The sequence below is a fragment of the Falco cherrug genome, chromosome 3 (genome assembly GCF_023634085.1).
Source record: "Falco cherrug isolate bFalChe1 chromosome 3, bFalChe1.pri, whole genome shotgun sequence".
Taxonomy (NCBI): Eukaryota; Metazoa; Chordata; class Aves; order Falconiformes; family Falconidae; genus Falco; species Falco cherrug.
The window spans coordinates 81,215,215-81,242,581 of NC_073699.1; the positions used below are offsets into that span (position 1 = coordinate 81,215,215).

Genomic DNA, 27,367 nt, shown 5'->3' on the forward strand with positions numbered 1-27,367 from the left:
TTCCTTTTTTTCCCCCAGAAAATAAGTGTCAGAGATCAAGCAACAGACAAGAACATAGGATTCTTCTATAAATAGAAGTAATGGAAGGTAGTAGAAAATCTGTCAATCTTTGTCAAAGAAGTTGAAATTATTTTAAGTTTTCCTTATGCAACAAAATGAAATACTAGAATATTATACTAAAATGAAGAGCTGCTTAAAATTTTAACCTATTTGTTTCTATCAGTAGATAATACAATTTTCGTACTATGCTGCAGTATCGAAAACAGAACAAAACCTCCAAACCTTGATGTTGACTGCTTAAGGAAAGCCTACAATGCCTGAACAGAGTATCTGTACGATTATGAATGTATCATCAATGGGAAAACTTGCATGTGTAATAAAGCTATATCTTTTGTCAGCCATGGCTCCACTAGCACATGGTCTTTCTGCAAATGTGAACTCTGGTCACAGCTACTAATCTAACTAAAATACACTTTGAAAAAGACTGAATTTTAAATAATTGTTCTGTGCTCCTTTGATAATCTCTGGAGTTTGGTCATTGGAGGCCAGGGCACAATCCTTTTTATCCTAAGATAGGCTTCTAAAATACATCTGAATTACATGCTAGAAGTGGTGGCTTCTTTCTTCAATCTCAGCTGCAAATGCTTACAAGCATATTCCAATGAATTCTTCCCAACATCTTCCCAGGCAAGTATGAATTTACCCCAACTGCTGTGATTGTCCTAGGCAGAACTGCACCTACACTAGTGTATTTCCGGTAAAATTCTTTACTCATCTGCTTGCTCTGTTAGGATCTTTATCACCAGGATTACTAGGGAGGGGGTTATGTTCAAGAAATAAGTCATGTGTCTCAGCAGTATTTATTTTGTACCAGTGAAAGCAAGCAATTATTCCTGATGGTTATCAGCAGGAAATACTGCCCTTCCAGGCAGACAGTGCTGGATTGCCCATAATTTTAATCAGAAACCAGTGAGTTTCAAGAATCGAAAGTGGGCTCTTGTTCCTGCTTACAATGAAGTAATTTGTGCTGCAGATCTTCTTGTCTTGCTCTTGAAACAATAATGATACAAATAAGAGCGTGCGAGGCAAAGACAACATGAGCGTGTGAAAGTGCCAGTCATCCTCTCGGTAAATACCAAGTAATTATTGTGGTATTGGGTAAAGCTAAGCCTGTGAAAATTGGCTCTTAATTACATTTGAAAGTCTATGTCAATATGAAGCACTTTGTTGTGTGCAGGATGACACCTGAAAATGGCAAAAGTTGAAAGAAAATTTCAGTTCAGAGCTCTGGTGGACGTGAACGTCAGCTCTTGCTGATATTTCTTCTGCCTCTTGAGCCTACTTGCCATGGCAACCTTTGTTTGCTTGTGGTAAAAGGAAAGGTATCTTCATCCTTCACTTAATGCAGAATACAGCATTCAAGAGGAGAAAACAACAGCTTGTAAAAATAAGTGAGAAAGCAACTTTCTTCCTGAAGCTTATATCCTGCTGTTTATTCTAGATAAACTGCTGAAAAGTGTGCCTACTTTGAATTTTAAAGAGTTTTCTTGCTCTGCAAAGAAAAAGTATTTTAAGGGTGAAACAAAATGAGAATCAGCCTACCTTTGGCCTGGCAAGGAACACTGCTGATTGATCTTTCTTGTCAGGTAGCCAAGTAGTTCAGGAACCAAGGGATTTTTACTCAAAAATATTTAGCACAAGACTTTGGTGCTGAGTGAATAGAAGAGCCTTACAAACCAGGTTCTGCGAACACTGTAAGCTTCAGTATGAAAAAGGTGACTCATGAAAACTGAGGCAAGGTGAAAAAGCCTATGTCTATTGTGAGACACACAAAAACATTTCCAAGCTGCTGGATTCAGATGCCTTTAGGCTATGTCCCACCTATGTATCAGGAGGCAAGATTCAGCTGGGAAACAGGCCCTTTTCCTTTCGTCCTTGTTTCTGTGTAAGGTCATTCATACAAGAACTGTTGTATACATTGACTATGCACCAGCCTGGATGAACCACCAGGATGTTGTGGCACTCCTCAGAAGGCTGAAGCTATTCTTAAACCTAAGTCATTTGCCTGTCCAGCCAGGCATTCTTCAGGATAGTCAGGGCTTAAATGTCCAGATCTCAGAACTGCTGCCTTCATGGTATGAACATCATAATAAGTTACAGTGCTTTGCACAAATGAAAAGTATTCTCATGTGCTGAATTGCTGGAAAGAATATTTCAGGCAACATTGTCTGATAGTACATGCCCATTGTGCAGGTCTTCTGATTACGTAGGGTTCTTTAGAAGATTGTATACTGCTTGTAAAGAACGTAGGAAAAAAACCCAGCTTCTCAGAAAATAGGTGATATTCTTGACTGTAAAACATTCCTCACATCTGCTGGACACCCAGGACCTGAATTATTATATTCTAGCTCACAGGACTGTCAGGAAGCACAGATATTTTTTTTTTTCACTGTTACTTGGATGATTTTGTGCTGAGCATGGCAGAAATAGTTTTGCTAACAAAGACATAAGGACAGAGGTTTCTCATTATGAAACTTACACTGTGTGAGATTCATCTCACATTTTGTCAGATGAAATTGAACATACAAGAAGGTAACTTTAGAGGAACCATATATCTCAGTCCAGACGATTTGCCTAAAATAGATGGCTTTGTGGATATGCTTACCTCTTCCCACTGACTACCAAGGGGCCCCAAACAATTATTTTATCTCAGATATTTAACTATTTAGACAGATAAAGTAAGATGAATCAGATCTGTAAAGTTCTTGATGTGTGAGATCAAGATAATTGTGTGCACACACTCTTGCATCATGAGTTTTGAGAACTACAGGCAGGCATGATTTTTCGGTGTTCAGATATTCTGATGAGTATTCTGAATACCTGGGTAAAGACCATATGCAGAGTAAGATTGAACGGGGACATTGCCAGATTATGCTTTCTGTAATTAATGGACAGAATTTCATTCACCCCTTGCCTTCACATGGAAGTTCTATCTTACTTGACCCAAGAGGGATATTTGTTTTCCTATACCATTATGTAACTGTAATATTTCCCTCAGTTGACATAATGCTGTATGCAGCAGCAGCAGCTGTAAGAAATGCACTAAATTGTCTCCAGTTCATCTTTTTGTCCTGATGCAGACCTTGAAGTCTGCATTCCTCAAAACCCACACCACTGGAAAAGCAGATAAAACATATTTGTCATGGCAATACATTTAGTAAATGTTTAGGGACTGTCCTTTTTCCTGCTTACTCTGTTCATAAGGCTGTTGAATTTCAGATGGAGTTCAGTTGAGTTTCAGAGTTCACTCACTGTTGAGATGTTGACATATGTAGAAGGCAGCTTTGTCTTACATTAATAGCTCAGTTAACTTCAGTATTAGGAGAAAGTTTTGAGTTCACTGGGATCAGTCTCATGTACGAAATCTGTAGGATCAGGCCCACCTTTAGGGAAGAAATAGACTTTCCAAATATTTAAACATTTGGTAATTAGTAAGTATACATAGGTCTTCAGCAAAGGGAGGTTAGAATTTTGCTACAGGATAAGAAACATCACTCCAAAATTAGCTTGTTGACATGGGATATTTCTGAGACATACTTATTAATACAAGCAACTGTATTCATTGCACTGTCACATGCTTGGCAGAGGAAGATTCACATGACAATTATTCAGTTTTGAAAGTACCTAAAAACTCCATCTTGCATATGGACACCCAAAACCATTGAAATGTATGAACAGGTGTTTTCAAACTGTTACTTATAATTTAAAAAAGCAGTTTAGAGCATGTTTCATCTGTCTGTTCTGGAGGAAAACTATACGAATTTGTGGTAACTTGTATTTTCGTGTGAAATTTACAGATACCAAAAATTCCCCTCTTTGTTGCCACAGAGTATCTAAGACACAACTGAAATTCATGGTTTGTTTCATCTGTCTGTTCTGGAGGAAAACCATAAGATTTTGTGGGAACTTGTATTCTCTTGTGAAATTTAGAAATCAATTGATAGAAAAAATTCCCCTCTTTGTTATCACAGAGTATCCAAGATACAATTGAAACTCATGTTTTGTGAGTCAAAGTACAGTTTAGAAGTAGTGACTGTCCCTTTCAGCAATATATTTTTGATGAAGAAAACATACATAACATACCTTGAAATGCAGTTAGCTATACTGAATCATAGCCTTTTTGCTTTTCCAGTGTTTTTTCTCTTTTAGCCACAGTAATTGACTTGCCCAGGGTAACTCTAAATATTAAATAATGTTACAATGTTGAATGTTGCTTGAGAGAAATGAGAGTTGATAGTCAGGTTCTGATGGAAGAGAAATGTATGAAAATCCAGAGTAGCAGAAGTCAACAGTTAGTCTGCCATTGTTACTGGTTAACAAATGGTTGGTGCCTGGTTTGAGAGTCTTTTTACATCCATTTAAATCTGCTTTCTAGAACTGATTGCAAGGCTGGTGCCTAAACTCAACATCATAGAGATTAAAGACAGCATACAGAGGCATCAGGAAGGAGGAGATGAAGGTCAAATAGAAAACCCTCTTTTGCTGTCACACATATTCTGAAAAACACATGATATTGCACAGTTTCTCATATGCCGTTTCTGTTAACAACTTTGCAGATTCATACAGAAGAAAATATTGCTTTCTTCTTCTAGAATGCCTTTCATTTAAACCTCTCTTCAATTTGTCCCACAGGGAAGTGCAAGCGAGACCACCCTGATTTCACTGCTTGCTGCAAGAACAAAAACTATCAGACGGGTGCAGCTGGAAAACCCTGAGCTAACAGAAGCAGATATCATGAGCAGACTTGTGGCCTATGCCTCTGATCAGGTGAGCACCTCTCAAAAACATAGAAACGTGGGGTCTATACTTAATGATTTCAGCCATCTCAATAGACAGGGAAATTAAGTATAAACTATTAGGGTTAGTGAATATTCAGTTTTGCTTCTTCAAATCTTATTGTACATCATAATTGGTCTGGAATCTTACGTGTGCTACCATAATCCAAAAAATAAATATTCAGAAGTCAGTGTTGCCTAAGTATTGCTTCTTTAGAAGAGCTTGTTTGAAGTAGATAATGCTACTTGAGTAAGGTGTTAATTTTAGTTTTGCTGAGTAAGTCTAAAGCATGTTTTGTTACCTCTAGGCTTGTTTGTTCATGTGGGCATGCATTATTTTCCTCCTACTTACGCATGTGCTAACAAACACACATACACCCTCCCCTTGTATGCATGCATGGGTGGTGAATGCACACAAACCTAGAGCATGGATATAAAATAAATTGGTCATAATACTTGAAGAAGCCCAAAACATTGTGTTTTTGGGTTTTTTTTTGTAAGTAAAAAAACTCTCCTAAGATCTCTGTGTATCAGTCTAGCTAAAGAAATCTTATGAGAAAACAGAAAACATAATCCTTGATTTCTGATTGTGAGTGGTATTTAGCAGACTGAGTTAGACTAAATTCTCAGAAGGCCAGGACAATGAGAGGCTTTTATTGTTAATGAAATTAGTCTTGTGAGTTCTGCTGCTTGTGCTTTTCTGACACACTAATCCTGCTGAAGGACCAAGCAATGTTGTTTCTCTCAGTAGCTGTGACATTTTCTTACCTAATTGTGACCAAGATAGAAGAAACTTCCTTAGTCCTTGATCTTTAAAGAAGTATCGGATTATGTAGAATAAAATAGACAGGTTTCAGGCCAGGACCATGAGAGACTTTTATTGTTACTGAAAGCAAATATTAAGTCTTGTGAGTTCTGCTGCTCATGCTTTTCTGACACATTAATCCTGCTGAAGGACCAAGCAATGTTGTTTCTCTCAGTAGCTGTGACATTTTCTTACCTAATTGTGACCAAGATAGAAGAAACTTCCTTAGTCCTTGATCTTTAAAGTAATATCGGATTATGCAGAATAAAATAGACAGGTTTCAGGCCAGGACCATGAGAGACTTTTATTGTTACTGAAAGCAAATATTAAGTCTTGTGAGTTCTGCTGCTCATGCTTTTCTGACACACTAATCCTGCTGAAGGACCAAGCAATGTTTCTCTCAGTAGCTGTGACATTTTCTTACCTAATTGTGACCAAGACAGAAGAAACTTTATTAGTCCTTGATCTTTAGTTTAAAGTAATATTGGATTATGCAGAATAAAATAGACAGGTTTCAGGCTTGCCTTGATTGATTACTCAGTGTATGTTAAAAAGCACTGGAGAACAAGTTAAAAGTACACTTGCACTTTGCTGGTAGGAAAAGGGACTACAGTTGTAGGGTGAGAATTGTCAGGACAAGAAAATACGAAGAAAGATAACCTTTTAAAAGGCACAAAGGACATTTGTCCCTTTTTTTAATCAGGGGCCCTAAGGCCTGTCTTGCACACATGGTGGTCCCAGAGCTCTAACTCTGACCCAGTGATGCACAAAGCCTTATACTTGTTTTCATTTTTTGTCCCATGTAAGTGGCTGACCTGAAATGTAGACTGACAGGCGTTCCTGCTTACTGAAGGTCAGAGGATCTTATGTTTATAGAAGGATTTGCCTTAAGATATTGCTGACCTTTCAAAGCAGATTGTTGCAGAGCTCACCGGTCCTTCTGCATTAAGAACAGACCTGTGTGACTCATAGGTAATAAGCCACAGAGGAAAGTAAACCTAAGCCATTCTGTGGGAAAGAAAACCACACACTGGCAAAGCACAAGACTGCAAGAATGCATTAGGAGGGAGGTAGAAGGTTGGTCAGTAAGGAGACCCAGAGGAGAAAGCTGAATTCAGATCTCATATTTTGGGAGATCATTTTAGTTTATATGCATTTTTGGAAAAACTTTATCCTATTGAAATAATTTTGCTTTGTGTTAATCAGTACAAAGCAGGACTGGCAACAAATCTTTCCCCAATAACTGCTTCAGGGGTTAGAGACACAGAGGAGGATTCCTGTCTGTTTTAGTGCCTGGGCTATCTTGGCTGAGGCCTCTTTTGCAAAGGATGTTGCATGTGAGATCTCATGGCTGAGAGGAGCTTCCAGCTACTGCTGACAGTAGACACCTGACTGTTTGGGACCAGGCAGAAGTCAGGGTAGTTTTTTGATATTTTCAAATTTTCTCAGGCCATGTCCTTTAACAACCTTTTTTTTGCCATATTTATTTGGTTCCCTTAGCTGCCCACTCATTTCACTGATTTCTGTCTGTCGGTAGGAGATTCCCGAGTACTTTGCTGAGGACTAGGAATTCCATGGAGCAGCAGGTTACTGAAGATATGTTATAATGCAGAAGCATCTTGGCAGTTTTAACCTTAAGTTTGTGAATGTCTGTGGTTAACAGAGAGCCTTACTACAAGTTGGGAAACTTGAGAAGCAATTCAGAGATTCTGACTGGCTAACAACCTCCACGTATTGTTACAGTTAGCTTATTTGCAGTTCTCGTATAAATCAGTTATAAAATACCTCTTTCCATTGTACACTTTAATGAAGTACGGTATTGCTATGGTACACACATTGTTTTCCACTTCAAAAGTTGTATTTCAAGTCTAGACTTTTCTTGAGTCAGTGCCTATTAGTTTACCAAAGTACTTTAACAAGATGCATCGCTGAGATACAGGTTAATAGTAAATCTGCCTTTAAAACATGTCATTCCAGGGATATGTGAGGTTGAAAGGCAAAAATTTATCTTCATCTGGTTTTGTTCAACCTATGATTCGGCTTATTATCATTTTTTCATTATTATATGCTAATTTAAAATAGAATTAATAAGTGTTCTTGTAGGCACTAGCAAGAACCAACAAGGGTAGGATGGAGATTATGAATGAGAATAGTCATAATATGAAAAGGTGAGGAATTTTTCTTTTTCAGATTAATGATGATTCATGAAATTGTAGAAGTTGGAAGGTAAAATAGCTTTTTCGGGGTTTAGGCACACTTGAAAGGAGAGTATTTTTTGGTGAAACTTATGTTTTACTGTTAATACTTAACACGTTTACAATAATTTCTTAGTGATATCTTTGTTTATATTTACTGAGATGTGCTTTATGGTCTAAAATATATTACTTAAGGGGAATTATCAATAAAATGATGTATTTGGAGTCATTCTGAATTGCCTAACAAAATGAATGAATGATTGAACCACAATTTAGTCAGTATGTAGTAGTCTGAAAAAAAAAGGTAAGAAAATATTTGAGTCTGTACCATACTATGACGTATATTTCTTGAGTTCAGCAAAGCTGCACCCCATAAAAATATGCTAGTGAGAAACTGAATCATTATCAGCCAAGCTGATTATCGGCATGTCTTTTCATTGATTTAGAGCCAAATCCCGAAGCTCTTAATCAATCCTACCTAACTGTGAATATGTTAATTAAAGCTCTCAGTAAGGTTAATTGAACTCTTGTCTGAACGACATATGGCAATGGTATTGAGAATACTTCAGGATTTCTATTAGTGTATTGTGTGTGTGTATGTATGTGTGTCTGTCTGTCTATCTATATGGAAGAGGGAGAGGTATGTATATGTTAAATACCAGCAACAGTCCCAGGATCTCAAGTATTGCTTTACTTGGAAGAAATTATTTTTTTTCTTTTTAAATTCAAATGAACTTCTTATGTTCCAGTAGAAGGTATCTGTCTTAAAACTTGCTCATTTCCTTGTAGGCTCATTCATCAGTGGAAAGGGCTGCATTAATTGGTAGTGTGAAGATTAAAAGTGTTTCTTCAGATGATACATTTAGTGTTTGTGGTGCAGCCCTGAAGAAAGTTTTGGATGAAGACAAAGCTTCTGGCCTTATCCCATTCTTTGTGAGTACTGGATTTTAATTAATCAGTGGATTTATTGCTTCTGATAAGCTATTTTTGACATGAGTATATAACCTCATCCCCAACAGAAGGGTCAATAGGCAGCCTAGGTAGAATGCCAGGACAGGTTCCATGACTGTTTACACACCTCTCTGTGCAGGAGAGGCAGCTAATTTGAGCAGCTGGTTGCACTTCTCAGCAAAAATGGTGTCTGAAAAGGACTTAAAGTTATATTAGACAGTTGAATAAATGGGGGTGTATTTTGTAGTTAAATGTAGTCCTGCAGTGTTATAGTCCCCTAACACCTGAATACTGAACTGCCTCTTTCAAAAAGGTACCTTTATCTTTCAGATTCTAACTTACTTACACATAAAACAAATTTAAATGCAATAAATTAAATGATGGTATTTCAAACTTAAGTATTTTCAAGAAACAAGTTTCCCCTCCTCTCTACTTTAGCAAAGAAATGAACCTTCATAATATACCCTAAATGTCATCAAGATCAGACATTGTTAGACAGGTATCTGTGAGCATGTGACACCTTTATCAGGTGAGCTACAGGGAATCCGGCCGTGGAAGCTTTAGGTATTGTAATTTCTTGTTATCTGTCCACTTTCTTTTCCAGAGATTCCTGTTTCCACAGCCGTCTAGCAAAAGCAATGTTTATGTCTCAGTAGATAAAGTTCATAACCCCCCAGGTTTTGACACAGAACAGTGTTAGATTGGATAAAATTCTAAGGTTTGGTTCTAAGTACCTGATTGAAAAGGATATTTGCTTATTCATCAGATCTACCCCTGCTGTTAGTTCAGAACACCGTCTTATTATTTCAAGTTAAAACAAGATTTTACCATTTGTTTTTTCTTGGAGTAGGTAACCTTCATTGGTTTTTTGTACACCATCAACAAAATGTTTTGCTCATTTCCAAGCATTATGTCTCTACAAAACTTGATATAGACCATTGGCTATATAGATCTGTTGAGGTGCATAATATGCTCCCAAGAATATGTTTTTACTGGCCTCTGCTGAAGAAAAATTGGACAAACACACATACACCACCCCACTCCCCATCTATCTTAGAAACTGACAACTTCAGAAATGGAATGTTTTTGAGAAAAGCCGTGTCTGACTTGATGTTTTTTTCTTTTCTTTCATGAGGTAACATTTTGAAAAGGGCTAATGTGACTTAAATTTCTATGAACTGTTTTCAGAGGAATTAGCAGATTAAGCTTGTTTATAGTCACGGATAAGGCCAAATGGGACAAAGAAGCTTAAATTTCACCAAGCTCTTTTGAAAATGTAATCTTTTCGCTCTTCTTGTTAACCTTTAGTGTCTGCTTTTATGTGGTATGAGGGTGGCTAGGGTGAAAAGTATTTTTCATATGTGCAGAATGCTGCTGATTTCTAGCCTGCCTAGAACTAGTGAGTCCTTGGGATGAGCAAGCACATCCCATCAACTGCTTTCCATTATAAGACAACCATGACTGAGAAGCAAAGCATCTCTAGAGCTTCCAAAATGAACTTCTGTGGGATGCACCTGTTGAAGTGGAGATGTGTCATAAGGCATGTTTGATTTCTCCGTTGTATGGTACCAGCTTATAGTATCTTATATAGGATCCTACTTTTTTTCTCCCTACAAATACTAAACAATTACAAGTACAGCACTATATCACATCTCCATGCACTAACTACAAAGTTAATGTGTTTTCCTCAGCTTTTGTCCATTAACAAAAAAAATGCAACTTGCCCCTCATAAATATTAATTCCTTTTTAATTTTTCTATGTGTAGCAAGAGGAAATAAAAAATTCTGTTTTATGTATTCAGTGACACTTTTACAAAGGGTGATTTAACTGTTGTTTTTCTTCCTCTGTTTGCTTAGCTGTGCAAAACAAGCTTTCAAAGACAGCAAAGGCTCAGTCTGAGTGAATATGGCCTGTACCAGGTCTTCCATTTATTTGTATACATAAAACATGTCAGCTTAGATTAAACTAGGTCTCATTAGCCTTATGGTTGGCCTCTTAACTCAAAAGGTGTGTTAATTCTCTGTCGTGCTGAGCAGCAGTCCATGCACTGTATTAGTCCTCCCCTTCCTGGCTTGCAGATTTCAAAAGCCTTTCAATTTCTTTTGTTCTTGAGTAATTTGATGCTATTTTATTTTGTTCTGGTGACAAAGATATGCACATTGACAAGAAAACACCTTATGCCACTTTTTTCCTTGTCTTCCTGTATCCACTGATCGTTCACTAAGGATAGTGACTCAACATCAAAGCAACAAGTTTAACAGAGGAAATTCTGCCTGAAGAGACTTGTGACAGCAGAGAGATCATTCCTAATGAAGACATCTTTGTTGCATCTAAGCTGATGCAGTTGCTATTGTAAGGAAAAGAAAAAAAGTTTTGTAGGGAATTAAAAAGAAAATACAAGCAAATTACAATGCCTTATAGGCATGATTCTCCTCTATATTTAATGAATAAATGACGACTCGTTATACTGAACTTGATAGAAGTGCTTTGCTTGTAGAGGTGAGTGGAGAATTAGGGGCACATTTGCTTGATGTGAACAGGTTCTCTCATTACAGCAATCTGCTAATTATAGGTTTGCTTTTCACACACATAGGATTTGGCAGTCAGCCTTTTTGGGGGAGAGGCATTGTCTTTAAAATGAGTTTTTGACTTCCTATCCACCATCAGTATCTTTTAGCACTAGTAGTATGTATATAATTTTGTTCATTGAAGGCTATCGACAATTAGTCTACCCAGACCTCTCCTTTTGTTTCCTTTTTTTTTGAAAAATTAACTTGTGTTAATTTGCCTCTCAAAATACTTTTGCAGAAACTGAACACAGAGATATTTTTATGTAATAAAGCAAGCAGACTGTGCAAACAAAGCATTTAACCGTGTCAGGGCTTGGGCACTAAAGTTGCCACAATTTATAGAGGAGCAATTTCCAACTGTGACTGATAAGCAGCCCTTCATCTGGCCACCAGTTAAGGGGGAGCTTTAAAGCACGTGCTGAAGTCATGTCCATTTCATTAATTATAAACACTAACCGGTGGTTAAGCACAGGCATAAATGCCTTTCTCAGCTGGGCCCTGTGCTTCCAGCTTCAAATGTGCCTCTGTGTTGGATGAATGTTGACAAGGATGCTCAAACGTGGAGACCACTAAGTTAAGCACTGCTAAATCCAGACATGGGGTCCGCTGCACTCAAGCCTAGTTCACTTGAGTGTGTGTAAGTGGCTTGTGAGCTTTATGCTGTCTTTCATAAATCAACATGATATATTGCAGCTGGCATATATATAGTACTTCAACAACCTCATCCAGTATAAAGCTGCTATAACATGATTGCCTTGCTGCTGAACAAAGGCAAAGGTGCAGCGTGAAATATCTCTGATTCTAGCTGAAATGACTCTTCTGAATGATGATCTGCAGGATATTAAGAAGCAGGCTGTTTGTATCCAGACTCACTCGGGAAACAGTAAATCAGAATTAGACTGACAGAGGAGCCATCTTTTCAGTAGAAGTTAACACGTAGATGCTCACCACAGATTTCCATTTGGAAGAAGCATTCTCAAGACATGTACAGATGTATAGGGTGATGTTCTTTAACCCACAGTTTGCGAATGACTGCTGTTTTGTAAAATACTGAATGGTGGTTTAGTAAACTTGCAGTTTTCTTCAAGCCACAGACATTCTCATGAGTGCAAGCTGTCAAAAAACTGAATAGAAGATAAAAACAGTAAGAGAACATTGAAAATTCTGCCTCATTGTAGTTTATTGCAAATGAAAAGCTTTGATGGTGAAACTGCAGAATAGACCCACATCTTTTTCAAAAGCTGTAGGAGGTCTTCCAGTTGAAAAGATTGAGCGTCATTGCTCTCAGGCATCGTAAAGATTCACGTATGTTTCCTGACATAGCTCTTGATTTCAGGAAAGCAATACAAGAGATGACTGATGCAATCATTTTAGCTGCTTTGTATCTGAAACCAGGCTGAGTCAAATTTGAAGTGCACAACCTGAAAAGGACAAGGCCTGCAGGCTATACTGAGCCATCAGTCCCATTTCTGTGATGCAGCCTGTCCCCCGCCCTTTGCACAAATGTGATTTTGCCCATGTTATACAGGTTACAAATTGAGTTAGATTCATTGTGTAGTACTGAGGCAGGGTAATGAGAGTCCTGACAAGAGCGGATGGTGTCACTGTAAGTGGTTTCTGAGAATTAAAACAAGGAGCTTTGAGGTTTAGACACCTGCAGAGAGGACAACAAAATTATTTTAGAAACTGAGGTATACTTTACAGAATAAGCCATTATTTAAATAAGTAAGCATATGTTTGAATCTTTCATTGAAGCAATATACTCCTTATCCTGATTAGACAGTACTTTAACTGCAGTACAACACTAATAACAATAATGTGGAACTTCCTATTGTGAAATCTCCATCATTATTTGAATTGCTGGACTAGCCAAGGTAATTACAGTCTAATCTTGTCAGAAAGTCCACACCATATTATCATAAAAAATATATATAAAAGCAGAGCTAGGTCTATAGTGCCCTCTTTATTTGGATATTTTCCAATCCAATGGGTTAACCCCTATACTTTATGTATATAGAAAAACTTGAATTTTCATCACGGTATCCTCCATTTCTTGTGACCCAATTTGTAGATCTATAGTTCAACCAAAGATTAAATGCAGTTTTCTCCTGATTGTGGGAACATCTTAGGTAGACAATAATGTAATAAATGTATTTTCACTCAATACATGCATGCCCTTTTAGTAAAAAAAGGGAGCAAACGTATTTCATTTTTAAGAAAAAAATCCTGCAAGCTTTTTGAAACAACCTCTCTCAAAGGATGATTAAACTTCCAGAGAAGTCATGAACATACCTTAAGGCACTATAATTATTCTGTTCTTCTTATGTGTCTCAGGAATATGGGAAGGGCCTGTATAGAGAACATTAGATTATTTTGAGGGAAAAATGTGTGAGCTACAAAATTTTGTTAACAATACTACTTCTCATTTTCAGAACTGTATTTGTTTCAAACTCAGGTTCTTAGCAGCTTGATGTGGAAAGAATACTGAATTTTCCCTTTCTTATTTTAATAATAACTTTTCTCATAGCCAAGATTTTTTATTGGTGCAATGAAACATGATTATAATTATTAATAGTGCTGTAATTGTGAGGTTGGGGGAACGTGTGCTGTCAGGGGTAAAATGTTGTCAGGGGTTTATATGGCTACATTTAATCAGGTCTTCCCTATATAAAGGTAAGATATGACTTCCTCTAAGAGTGTACATAAATTCATATGAATTGAGTACTATCTGAGTACTTTCCATTAAACAGAAAAATTCAGCTCCCTACAACAATTTAAAATATCTCTGAGGTATATAATATAGTATAGATATTCAAATAATAATGAAATGTTATATATGATATAGTATAGTATATATATCATATAGATATGATGAATAATAATGAAAAAATAATGAAATGTTATATATGATATAGTATAGTATATATATCATATAGATATGATATGGTATATGATATAGTATAGATGTTCAAATAATAAAGAAATGTTAAAAAGTGTACTTAAAAGAGAGTTTTTATCGCTCTAGCAATAGATTATTGGATTAGTTCAATATTGTTGGGATGTGTAATTTTAAATGTATGGCTTTTTGGATACATGTCCACCTGCCCTTTTTACTGGATGTTTGTGTTAGTGTTAGGATTTCCTAGATATTTTGAGAAATCTAGTTTAATAAGTAGTACAAAAACCATCTCTCACTTTGCATGAATTCTCTAAAAGCCTGGAACTTGCAAATGAAAATCCCATCATATTTATCCAATTTTTTGTCTCATAGCCAGATTATTTTTTCCAAGATACCAGTCCTTTTTAGTGTGGTGTTGCCACTTTATTTCATAGAATGAAAAGAAGAGGAAGAAGAAGAAGAAGAAGAAGAAGAAGAAGAAGAAGAAGAAAGCTTTATGGGAAATGTGAAAAGCAAAAAAAAAAAACCAGCCCATGTTAAAACTTCATGAGAAGTTATTGGGAGGACTAGTTAGGGAATGCCCAGAGGCACATCTCTTAGTCCTGAGATGTGTACAAGACTTGCTTCAAGATGTGACTGTAAATGATTCGTAAAGGTCTCCAATATCCAATAGCTGGTAGAAGTTAAAAGTCAATAAAATATCTAGCTTGAAAACAGGTGGCAATTTATGAATCAGGCTGAGTGTTCAGGGGAACAAATAAAAGGGTAAAATAATGGTAGCTATCAAGCAGTCTGTTTAATTAAAGCAGAAACACTTAGTGCAAATGTGTAACACCCTTTAAAAAAGAAGGAAAAAAAAGACCCTCCTGAAAAAGCTGGCATCGTAAAACTTTTGAGTAATGAGAACTCCTAGAATTAATGAGATATCAGTGAAATGCAGGAGAGACAGAATGTGAATGCCCAAGCTAGAAGAATAGAAAAGAGCATACACTTGGCAAGTGAAACATGGTATTAGGCTAAAACAGATTGTAGGATTTTGGCAAAGGATTTGCTACTGGCATAATAACATGAAATTATTTTTCTCAGAAGTAGAAAGCTTGTTGTTCTAGAGAGAGACTAAAAGCTGACAGCAGGTAAAGTCATATCAGGTAATAATATCAATGTGGGAAAAGTCCTTCGATACAGAAGTGCTTACTCACGTCATGATGACTGTAACAGAACAGGCTAAAAGTCCACCCATCCCACACACTCAAGCCACCAGCTGCACATCTCAGCTGGGCACCTGCAACGTGTACCCATCCTGCAGCAGTTCCACAGCTAAAGCAGCAATGACAACAGTGCATGCTGCTCTCCAGTGAGATGTTCCCTGGTGTGACAGGAAGACCTACTGTACTGGACAAACTACACAGACACTTAAGAAACAGGAGCTATTACTTGGCACGTTGGATGAGCTAGGGAAGTCCAATGCAGTGAAGGAACCACTGGGGAAACATTTCCTGATGGTATCACTCTTGCTACAAGGGAGAACAGTGAACCCAAAGGCCCTGTGTAACTACTCATTACAGAGCTGTGAGGCAAAAATGCACTGTGTGGAGTTTTAATATATAATTGTATCTATGTTTTGCTATGACAGTATGTTTTCTTGAAAGGTCTAGTGAATGGACAGGTATCATCTAGGTGTTCCTTTGTCTTCTTATTGGTCTTGTCATGAATTCACTGTGGGGTGTGCACACACACAGACACACACATACCAGAAAAATGTGGCTAGTTGCAGATGCATAGGGAAAAGCAGTGAAAACAAAAGATAGTGCATTGACAGTGTACTTGGCAGAAAAAGTAACCAGAAGTACAAAAATACCACCCCACCCCCCCCAAATTCTGGATTTGACATATTTATAGTCATCGCCTGGCTGTACTATAATTTGTGTGTGACCTCAGATAAATGATCTAATTCCTTTGTACTTCAATACTTTAACTAAACCGGCATACTTTATTTGCCTATTTAAACTATAATGTCTTTTATTATATAAAAATCCAACAGAAGGCAAAACCCAGACCTAGCCTTCATCAATGCTTGCAAAAATGAGACAAGGTGTTTAAAACAAATGTAGCAATGAAAAATAAAATAATGTCAGTTTATATGCACTTGATCGCTGTTCTTTTGGGTTATAATTCTGTCTGCATATTCCCGGTAAATTACCATAGCTCATTTTCACCTAGTTATATTCTCTTTCTGCTGTGAAAATTCAGCATTTATGTTGCCTCTGCTTTTGGCCCACTGGTCATACAGCAGGACACATTAAATGAGGCATTAACAGAATGAAGGAAAAACAGTTCCAGTACGTTAGAATTAATTTGGAAGAAAAAGTTTCTCTGGAAAAATATCTTGCAAACCTAATAGTGAACATATGCTACTAGTGAACAGGTCCCAGACTGCAGACCCATTGAGCACAAATCAGTTACAAATCTCGGTTCCAGAGCTGTGGCTCTTTAATTCAGGCAGTAGCATTTTACGATCCATTCTGTCAACAGGAATTCCAGAACCTTTAAGCTGTTCAAGTTCAGAGCTTGCTTATATACCATAAACTGCAAATCATTTTGATGATGTTTTCACATGGGAAGTTAGTACTGGACCACATAAAAAGCATATGGAACACATAGAAAATATACCATTAATATAATACTGTGACTAAATTACATTACTTATCAGTCAATTTTATATTAACATTTGATTTTATGAATTTGTTTCAATGGATGCTTATAGGAGCTTTGAAAAAAATCAACCTAGATTCCCAAAAGTTCCACTGAAGGATAGGTATTGACTAAAATAAATTTATTTCCCCCCTATATTATCTATTCTCTCTGTTCATTGTTGCCTTTGCAGACAGTTTTTTTCATTTGGCAATTTTCTTTGCTGTAACAAATTTTTTTGCCTTTGTTTTTTTGGCTTTGCAGTTCTGTGCAACACTTGGAACGACTCCTTGCTGCTCCTTCGACAAACTGTTAGAACTGGGTCCTATTTGTAAGTCTTTGCTGCTACTTTCTAAAGCTGCAGATACCAGTTTAAGTCACACTGAGTCATTTCCAGGGCATTGTGCAGCGTCAGTGTCCAAATTCAATAAGGCTACTTATAGATGAGACCTTCAGTTTTCTTTCTAATATTAGGTCAAGCAGCAAGTCTAAAGAGTGCAGAGGACATTGCCTCAAGGGTTTTAGTGGGGCAAATTTTGGAACACTGTCAGTTAAAAATTACTCTAAGTTCTTCAGGTTGTAAAATTTTTCTTCACGTCCTTCTACCCGCAAGCACATCTAGAGCAATGGTGAAGATCAGGGAAAAGCTGAACACTAATTCTCCTCTGCATTGAGTGTTTTATTTCTGTGTGGTTCTAATGACTATAGAAAGCAGTGATATGTGCACCAAAAATCCACATGTATTTTCCCTCCCCTTTTTTTCCTTCCTCTTGCAAGAAAATGGGACAAATGCCAGGGTGTTTAATACAGTGATCGAGTCACGGACTTTTCATAAGTATTTCTGTGTTGTGTTTTGCTGTGTCAAGCTTTGATCAGCACCAAGGCTTGGTCAAAAGCACATACTTGCTGGCTGATGAAAATGCAATGGAAGGGCACCATATATATTCAAGAGTACATTTAGAACAGGAAGTGTATAGCCATAAGCAATTGGAGGCAGCCTCATAGAAACACAGCTAGATTTGATGTTCTGTTAATTTATTCAGATGAGGCCTAAACATTTGGAGTTTGTATGGTGGGGACTTGCTCTGTGAGGTTTCCTTCCCTTCAGCACAAGTGCCAGAGACTCAGTTTCTCCCAGTCCTCCTTTCTAAAAAGGTTTCTAGTAGTTTGCTTAGCAGCTAGAGATTATTTTGCTGTTCATATTATTCCTATAGACCTGACCTAATAAAACAGTGACACCTACACTTTCAGATATAACAACTAATCATGTGTGTTTCACCAGTTGCTCTCAATGAATTTCTGCTTGTGCAGCAGAGACCAGCAGAAGGATTACACACTACTCAGATCATAAGTCTCATGTTAGCTTTTATGCATGCAGGTCAATTGTCTTCTTAATATACACGAGCAGTAGTCCTTTGAAATAAAGGCAATGTCCAAACCAAGTATATTTAAAAATAAATAATCAGTTGAACTTTGAACATGTTTTCAAGTAAACCTGAGTTGTGGATGTTATGAATAATATTTTATTAGCTTTTTTAAGACATTTGTGCAAAAAGAGAATGTAGTTCACAAGAATGCAAATTCCAGCTTGAACTTGGAGCCCAATTGCAGATCTGAATGAATATACCTCTGTATGTGGAAATACCCATCAGAATTATTTGCTGACCAGTGTAAAGATGTTATGTGGGCTTCAACTCATAGACCAGAATTGTTACCGTGTGCATTAATGCAGGTGAAATGTAGCAGAGTGTGAATAGTAAATTACATAATTAATTAAATATTTTATGTTGCTTAATATTAGTAAGATAAAGCTAGACATGTAAGGACTGTATTCTAGTAGAAGTGGGGAGGAAGAATATGTTATGTATACATCTTTATGTATTAACAGAAACCCAGGTGGTAGAAACATTTAATCTCTTAATTTAATTTTAAATTCAGAAAATAATAGCATCAAAGAAAAATCTCATAGGCACTGGGTTTCATGCAAATTAACACAGCTTTTTAATCTGCTTTTTAATTTATTTCCCCTTCGATTCCTTTTTCTTTTTTAGGTAATAAGGAAAATATCTGGATGCATATTGATGCAGCCTATGCTGGGAGTGCATTCATCTGCCCTGAATTCAGGCATCTTTTGAACGGAGTGGAGGTAAATGAAGTGTTTCTTCTCTAGCAACCTGCTAAAACCTAGCTCTTCCACAGAATTTGTGTGTTTCTTATGCATCCAAAAGTAATGATTCTTCTAGAATCTCTGAGTACGCTGCACCTCAGTTTGCACTACAAATTCTTGTATATTCTGTTACATTTCTTATGCTTATATAATTTTTACTGGTTTATTCTGGGAGTATGCAGGTAGCCACAGTATATAAAAGTTTGTCATTCAGGATAGCAAATGATAGTGAATCAACAAAGTGTTTTACAAAATAGAAAAGAGGAACGTTTCCCTGAACATCCAAAAATGCATGTTTATAACTTCCTAATTCTACATTACACAAAAAGGAAAAAAAAAAATTAATTAGCTCATTATGTCGGATTTTTTGTTTGCATCTTCAGTCATATAGGATACAGCCAGTAGCTGTATCTCAAACAGGCAGGGTTTAATAACAGAGAGAGCTAAATGAAACATTCTCCCCACAGCACTCTTGTTCCTTTCCTGCCTCCTCGCTGAGCTACTTGGCATTGAGTTGCTTAGATAAGAATACTTCAATTTCCTGCTGCTCCCCTCAGACAGTCAGATAAGTCCTTGTCTTCCACATCAGCAGAGAAAATATTACTGTTTGGTAAAGCCCGAAGTTTAAACACAGCTCTGATAGTTAGTGACTAATGAAGAAGAGGAGGGAAAAACCCATCACAAATAAAGCATTTATTTCTGTCTCTTTTTTATCAGCAAATGAAGCTTGTTGTAATTTCCTGTGGGGGAATATTTTTTAAATTATTGTTATTGGTTCCCGAAGGAAATGAAACAGCATCCCTTGTCTGGGCCAGCATTTGTTGTAAGAGTAAATATTGAACAAGCATGAATAGGCTTCCTACCTTACATATTACAGGGAGATAGCTAGGTGGATGTATAGACACATAGACAGACAGATAATCTTATTAGAGCAATTGTTAATTGTTTACAAGTGACAGGGAGGGTTATGAGAAGCAAATAATAGTAGGAAGGTTCTATATGGAATAGTCAGATCCTGGTGCGGCCAGGCCCCCATCTCTCTTTTTTAAGGCTGATGGCTTCTGCCTTTTTTAAAACACAAAACATGGATGAAGCCTTTCCCAGACAATGTCCATCTTACCTCCCTCGGTTTCCTCTGGTGCCACACCTAAACATATGTCATGTAAAATGGGCCTGTTACATGATTTATATAAACATGTATTGTGAATGCTTATTCTGTGTTGGTTTTTCTTTCGACTTAGATGAAAAAAATTACTTTCACTAAAAGAAAATACTCTGATAGTAAAAAAAAATGTAATTTCCTGGTCAGTTGTAATTTTATGAATGAATGTGATACACAGATTCTGAACTAAATATATGATTTCTCTCTATATATGAATTATGTGTGTATATTTAATATTCTTGGAAATAGAAAGCTTAGTGAATTGTTATTGGAAACTGGGATATGAACCACAGTGAATGTTCCTGATTCCTAAAAATGCAGGGTTTTTTAGTTACACTGATACATACTTTTCCGTAACACATGTAGTATATACTATAAAGTATAACTGTTAGCAAATGCTAAAAATGTTCATAATATCAAAAGCCTAGCTGCACACCTAAAATGAGTTCCATCTCAAAAATAAATGAAGAATTAACTACAATAGTTAAATAAGGTGGCATTAGCATGAACATCTGTAAAGACCAAATTCAGGAATTAATTTGTAGTTACAAAGTAAGGTGTACTCAGACAATGTGACAAAGTTGTATCATTAGCACATGGATCCTTTTCTCTTTAATAATTCTGGTTTTTATTTATCCATTCTCAGTTTGCAGATTCATTTAACTTTAATCCTCACAAATGGCTCCTAGTGAACTTTGACTGCTCTGCTATGTGGTAAGTATTACAGTAAAAGGAAACATTACAAGAGACAAAAATCACATGTTAAATTGACCTGCCTTTCTAGCAGTAGACATTTATTTACATTTCTCTACTGAAATGAGAAGTTCTGGATAGCTTTAACTTTGTAAATTATTTACAAAATTCACTCTTTCATTTAATCCAAGTTTCAAAAGTGTAAAATTTATATATAGCACTGAGCTCTGCATTATGTTCCAGAGAAAAAGAAATCCTGAAAAGTCTACAGATTCCTACTTGCTCCACTTTGGGACTGTTTAAAATATAAATGAAAAACTTCATTTAAGGATGTTAATACAATGAACAGCATGCTTTTTCTTCTTTTCCATAAAATGTCTTTTTCTTTGAGCATTGATTCTTTCAAAAGCCTTTCTAAACATGCTTGGGATTTGGCTGATGAAAAGCAGCTGATTTCAAAAAGGATTATTTATGCAATTTTGTACTGATTTTCAGTTTCCCCAGATGACAGCAGAGATGACATTTTGATATAACAAGATGCCAAAGTAGAAACTCATAGACATACTTTGAAATAAAGTTAAATATCATAGCAGTAATAGCAGCAGCAATAAAAACATCCCATAATAGATAATCCCATTATGTCCCAAACTGGAATCTCCAGAACGTAGTGTCTACCAGCATCATGACTAATGATACTTATTAGCAAAACAGCTATTCAGTATATTCAGTTTATTTATCAAAATAAATGAAAACATTAATTTCAGTTATAATAGAACAAAATCTGCAAAAATGAAAAAAAGAAAGAAAAACTGAATATTAAAAAGAAGACTAAAACATAATCCAGAAAAAGGTGACCTTATTTAAAAGAAGAACAAATATGAGACAGTAATCACTCAGTTGTCTTTGGTTAACCTTCGTCTCTTTTAATATCTTCAGCAAAGCTGACTTTTCTGCAAACGTGTAGATTATTCAGATAATATATTACATGTTTTCCTTTAGTAGTCTTCCTGACATATGCACTTCAGTTATTCCAAGACATTATGGTTTTTTCTTCCTTTTCCTTAGAATAAATGACTTACATTTTGATGCTGATTCATTAGTAGTGGCAGTGAGTGACCCAAGACTCCAGTTTATAAGTACCTCATAACTAGCTGTTGCTCTGTGTATACGAAAATAGGAAGACAATGAAGTTTCTTTGCTAGTTTCGTCCATCTTTTTCTCATCACGCAAAGACATTGTTAACACAGTAGCTACTTGGAAATGAGATAATACACCATCATTCTCTTTAATCTATGTAGGACAGTTCGGGGCCAGAGCCTAGTCCCTACGAGTTTAATTCCTCATTATTTCTGCTTTCCCCAAAACCCCTGTGGAACTATATTCAAAACATTTTACCTGGCTTTCTTCTTCCTAGCAAAGCTTGGATTTTAGAGTTAGGAAAGTATTTTTCTCCATGTTGTTTCTTGCTTTTTTCTAGATAAACCATTTCCTAAAATGGTTGTTTTCATAGTTGGGAAGATTCCATTAAGAGGAATCTCGAGACTTCGCAACATTATTCCTTACTCAAAGAGAAAGCTTTACAGCTATAGCCATTCAGGCTTCATTTCAGAAAGGCATTTATGTATAGGTGTTATTCACTTAATAAAGAATGAGGTACACATTTAAAGTTAAACTCTTTGAATTGAAGCCAAAACCATTGTCCAGTTACTTCTAAAGCCCTCATCCAAAATTCACCTCTCTCATCAACTGTAACACTGTCTGAAAAGCTGAATTGTAATAATAAAGGATGAAGGAACCTGGTAAGAAAAAGTAACTGTTAAGGATACATAGTCCTCAGGATTCATGAGCAGTGTTAACCATGATATTGTAATAACAAGGAAAGAGTTCAATGAACAGTGAACACCATTTCAGAATCAAATTAATCTGAGTTCCATTGATAGACAGGCTTCTAAATCACCCAGGCTCCTCAGCACTTTCCCCAGTAAACACTCGTATTTCTTTTCCCTGCAAGTTGATTAAGATAATCTAGCTGTTATATCTGTAATGTATTTACTTAAATACTTGGTGCAATCTGTAGTACTGATCTCATTTGGGATTTGGAGACAATTTTGTCATAAACATGTTGTAAAATATACTGATTTCTCAACATATAGAAAAAAGCAGTCAATTTCCTATAAAAAGGAATTTAATATTGCCCTTCAGAGAGGGGTATATTTTCCATATTCAGATGTTAGGGTCATTTAGAGACTTTGCCTTGAAACTAACAGTCCGTTTTCTCTGACTTGTTTAATTGGTACTTTGGAATATCACAAAATAGGAAGAAGTGTCTTTTTTTCAGAGGGAATGAAAATAATAATCTTGCAAAGTCTTGGTATTTTTGCTTTTCTCTACTTCTTTTGGGTTTAGGTGTAAACTTTTGGTTGGGAAAGGTTGTTTTTGTGTTTGAAGGAAGGTGCATACGGGAAATCCCTATCTGTAGATGGAAGTGAAATTTTCCTGTTGTATTATAATATGGTATCAGCTTTTTGGTTATTGTATCTATCATTTAAAATGGACAGAATAGAGTAAGGTCAAAAGCTGCAGATGTGCAATCCAAGTCAGTCACTTTTTACAGATTTTCACTACTTTATTCGCCAGGATTTTTGTTGTGAATTTTGTATTATGAGTACTTAGTATGTGAACCTGTGCCGCTCAAGCTTGATCTTAGTAGGTCTACTATCATAACATCAAACATTTAAAAGATGCTAGTTTATCAGTGGCATTTTTGAAATATATATTCAGGATCCTTCAGTGAACCAGGGGTGTTTACAAAGAAAGTTAAGAACACCACTTCTGTCCATTACCAGACCACACAAGCCCTTACTGCAAAGAAGTTTAAATACATAGGGTAAAGTCTAGACATGGTCTATAGAAGTGCAGCTCAAATGGTTCATATACATTGATGTCCAGGCTTTGGATTTATTTTAGTAATCCTTTTAGATAGTTTTTCATGGTTGCCAGATTAAGACCTGTGAAATCCCTAGATGGAACAGACACCATCTTTTAAAAAAGCGGTAACATCACCAAGGAAGTACAAGATGACAGCATTTTATATCTTCGAAGCTAGATGTTCCTGCAGAACAGTTAGGTGTTCCATTGTTTAGCACAGCATATTACAGGAGAAGATATGAAGCACTCAGAATACAACTAATTATATCGCTTGTAACTTGGCTTAGTTGTATACAGAATGAGCTACCGAAACACAACTATATCAAAGTAATCAAACATATCAAATTACAGTAGAATAACTAGGTTAAAAATATTTACCCTAATTAAACCTGCTTTCAGTTAATATTTCTTCCTTCTGTCCACATGACATTTCCAGCACACAAATAAAATGAAATTGTTTTTATTGAGAGCATTCTGAATATCTTTTACTATTTTTCATGTGCATAAGCTATATACTTTCCATACCTGAAGACAAGTACTTAACCATTAACCTTAGTATTTTCCTGACCATTAGTGAGAGGAAGGCTTTTTGTTTGTTTGAATAAGATGTTTTATGAGCACAGTCGAGATGTGGATGAGAGTGGAAGTATGTACTGGCCTGTGGATTTATATATACACACTAAAATACTGGAAATTAGATTTTTACTTAGAGATTTACAATTTTACATCAAAACACAGGAAAAAACGGATGCATAGAACATCATAAACAGTTCAAACATTTGTCATTTAGAATGTCCCTGTGTTGACATAATTATTGCTTACTTTGTAATGTATCTGTAGGCCTAATATAATGGTGTATCAATCTTTCCCTTTTTGATTTCTGGTTTCTTCTTCTTCTGCCTCTGTAAACCCCAACATTTGGGAAGGTGAGTCAGTCTTACACATGGAGTGAAGCATAAACCAGGAAAATCTTGTTATTACCCACAGGCAAAACGTAGCTTATTCTCTTTAAAAGGGACACACCGGCTTTTCAACCTTAGTCCAGTCACATCCCTCACTAGCTGGCAGTAGTAAGGTATGCTTCTCAGTTTTACGTTGTGCTGTAGTATGCTGTCACTTACTGTATATTGGGTCAAGCTAGGGCAGGGTGGTACAAGAAGGAAGCCTGAGTCTGGACCGCGTGGCTCTTCCCTACTAGTGGCTGCTGCCACCACCACAACGTGGAGGGACAGCGGCCAGCATCCACAGAGCCTCACCATGGCTGTGCACAGTGTCTAGGAAGCTGCAGCTCTTCCCACACAGCTTTGTACTGCAGTAATTTCAAGGCAACTTCTGTTGACTGCAAACATTAACATTGCTTCAGCTAGTCTCACATTCTGGTGTGAGTGTCTATCACCATAAAAAGATCCTCTGTGTCTGTTTCTTGTCTGTTTTTAAATATGCAGTCGTGCAGTCATGCTGCCCGTTCCTGCTGAGCCTTACACTTAACTACTTGTAAGTACAGTACTGATATGGCTGTGAAAAAGCACTGAAAATGGCACAGGCTGTGCTCAGGAAATATGCCAGTTTAAACACATTCAATTTGCCTTCCCTTCTTGTGGAAATTTAATCCCTTAAATTTAATTCTTAAATTTCTCTATTTGCTTGCTTTCTTTTTTATACAGGGTGAAAAAAAGATCAGATTTAACAGATGCCTTTAAACTAGAACCCGTTTACCTGCAGCATCACCATCAGGAGTCTGGTAATTTTACGATTAAATGAGATCATGTTGATTATTATGTATGCACACTGCTCTTTAATGGACAAAAAGACTTAAGATGAAAACTGAAATTTTTAAAACTAAGTTGTTTAGGAGCCTATTTCCATTTTCAGAATGCCCTAGGGAGTTAAGCTTATTAAAGTGCAAACACATGTCTAGGGAGATTTTAGTTAGTATAAAAAGCAACTGAGGGAAAGCCATTTTATAAAGCATTATATTAATAGTTTTGTATTAGGATTTCCCCAGCTCCAGACTTACAGCTTTGTAGGAGTGTTGATAAAATTTTTAATGATCTTGCGTCAGTCAGATAAACATATTATTGGGTGCTGTGTATCAAGTCCCTTAACCTGCCTTCCCCAACACATCTTTCTCCAGAATGGTTTCAAGCTATGATTTGTTTTTAGAGTTTCTAAAGTCTGTGACCTTTTCCTTAGCTTTTCATGCAGGCTCTGATTCAAATTTTCAAAACCCCATGTCAGGAGCAAACACTCCCTGAAACTGCAATAAAAAGGCGAGCTGTGTTTGATAGCTACTCTATTTTGAGTAATAGCTATCGGGGACTTTATCCTGTTGGTCTGGTATTCTTACATTGATTGTAGAGAAGGTGGTAAGTGTAGACTATCTGTCTTGTACCAATTGTTCACAAATGCTTTTCACAAAGTGCTCACAAAGAATTTACAAATCTTAGGCCCTGTACAAAGCTCCTTAATGGATTAGTGCTGCTCTTTGCACATACCTAGCAACTGCAGAGTGGCATTTACCATCCTGAAGACTGGTTTTACACATTTGGTTATTAACTGATTAATTGTGAAGAAGGTCACAGCAGTGCAGCGTCAACATGTGGTGCAAGTTCCCTCACAACTTTCTCAAGAGGCTGAATCACATGTGGATGTTTTTAGCATTTACTCTATCTCATATTTCTCCTGGAATTGCTGGTGCTGATCTGTGTTCAGATGTGTATCGTGAGTATTTTTATCCTCTCTCTGTTATGGCTATGAACATATTGACATTTAAATTAATACCATCCAGAATTCCACCATTCACTAAAAAGCCCTAGGAAAAATGGATTCCTGTGCTTTTACCCTGAACTGGCAGAAATGTTACACTTTTCCTTTTCTACAGTTCCAAGCAATGCAAATATAGACCAGTGCAATAAATAGGAAAATGCAGGAACTCTGGAGCTGAAGTTCACCCTCCAGAGGCTAGAATTGTTCAGGAAAAAAAACCAAAACAAACAAATAAACAAACAAACAAAAAGACTGTCTTTTTGCCTTTTAAAATGAGAAATACAAGTTATAACAAATACACCTGTCACCGTCTTTTACTTAACATACATGAAAAATATTTCTCTTGAGGAGAAAAAATCCAACCTCAACTAAAGTGAAAATAAGTTCTTGTGACAACTGACATTGCCGATACAAGAACCATAGGTCTTCCCCAGGTTAAATAACACCAGAAGGAAATCAAACCTTTCCTAAAACTAGGTGCTTTCAGTGAGGCCACCTAGCTGATCTGAAAACTTTATCTCCCCAGTTGGATGACAAGTTGTTTAGCCTTCATCTTGCCTTCAGAAGCTGTGATAGCATGTTATATGATCTGGACATAATGATTTCAAAGAGATCAGCTGATTACTAGCAGTCTAGTGATGTTGAATTTTTCTATGCTCTATTCCCATTTGATAGCAATTTTCCAAAGAGCTGGACAACACTCT

General features: G+C 36.5%; 1 protein-coding gene across 2 annotated transcripts in view; it reads left to right on the forward strand.

Annotated features, from left to right (window-relative positions):
• DDC (dopa decarboxylase) overlaps window positions 1-27,367 on the forward strand; it is a 78,668-nt gene that overhangs the window by 31,575 nt on the left and 19,726 nt on the right. For both annotated transcript variants that reach the window (XM_027798593.2, XM_005434459.4), the window contains exons 5-10: window positions 4,693-4,827; window positions 8,625-8,768; window positions 17,212-17,278; window positions 18,999-19,093; window positions 20,923-20,990; window positions 25,562-25,638. In XM_027798593.2, coding sequence (XP_027654394.1) covers window positions 4,693-4,827; window positions 8,625-8,768; window positions 17,212-17,278; window positions 18,999-19,093; window positions 20,923-20,990; window positions 25,562-25,638 — 586 coding nt within the window. The remainder of the gene's footprint in view (window positions 1-4,692; window positions 4,828-8,624; window positions 8,769-17,211; window positions 17,279-18,998; window positions 19,094-20,922; window positions 20,991-25,561; window positions 25,639-27,367) is intronic.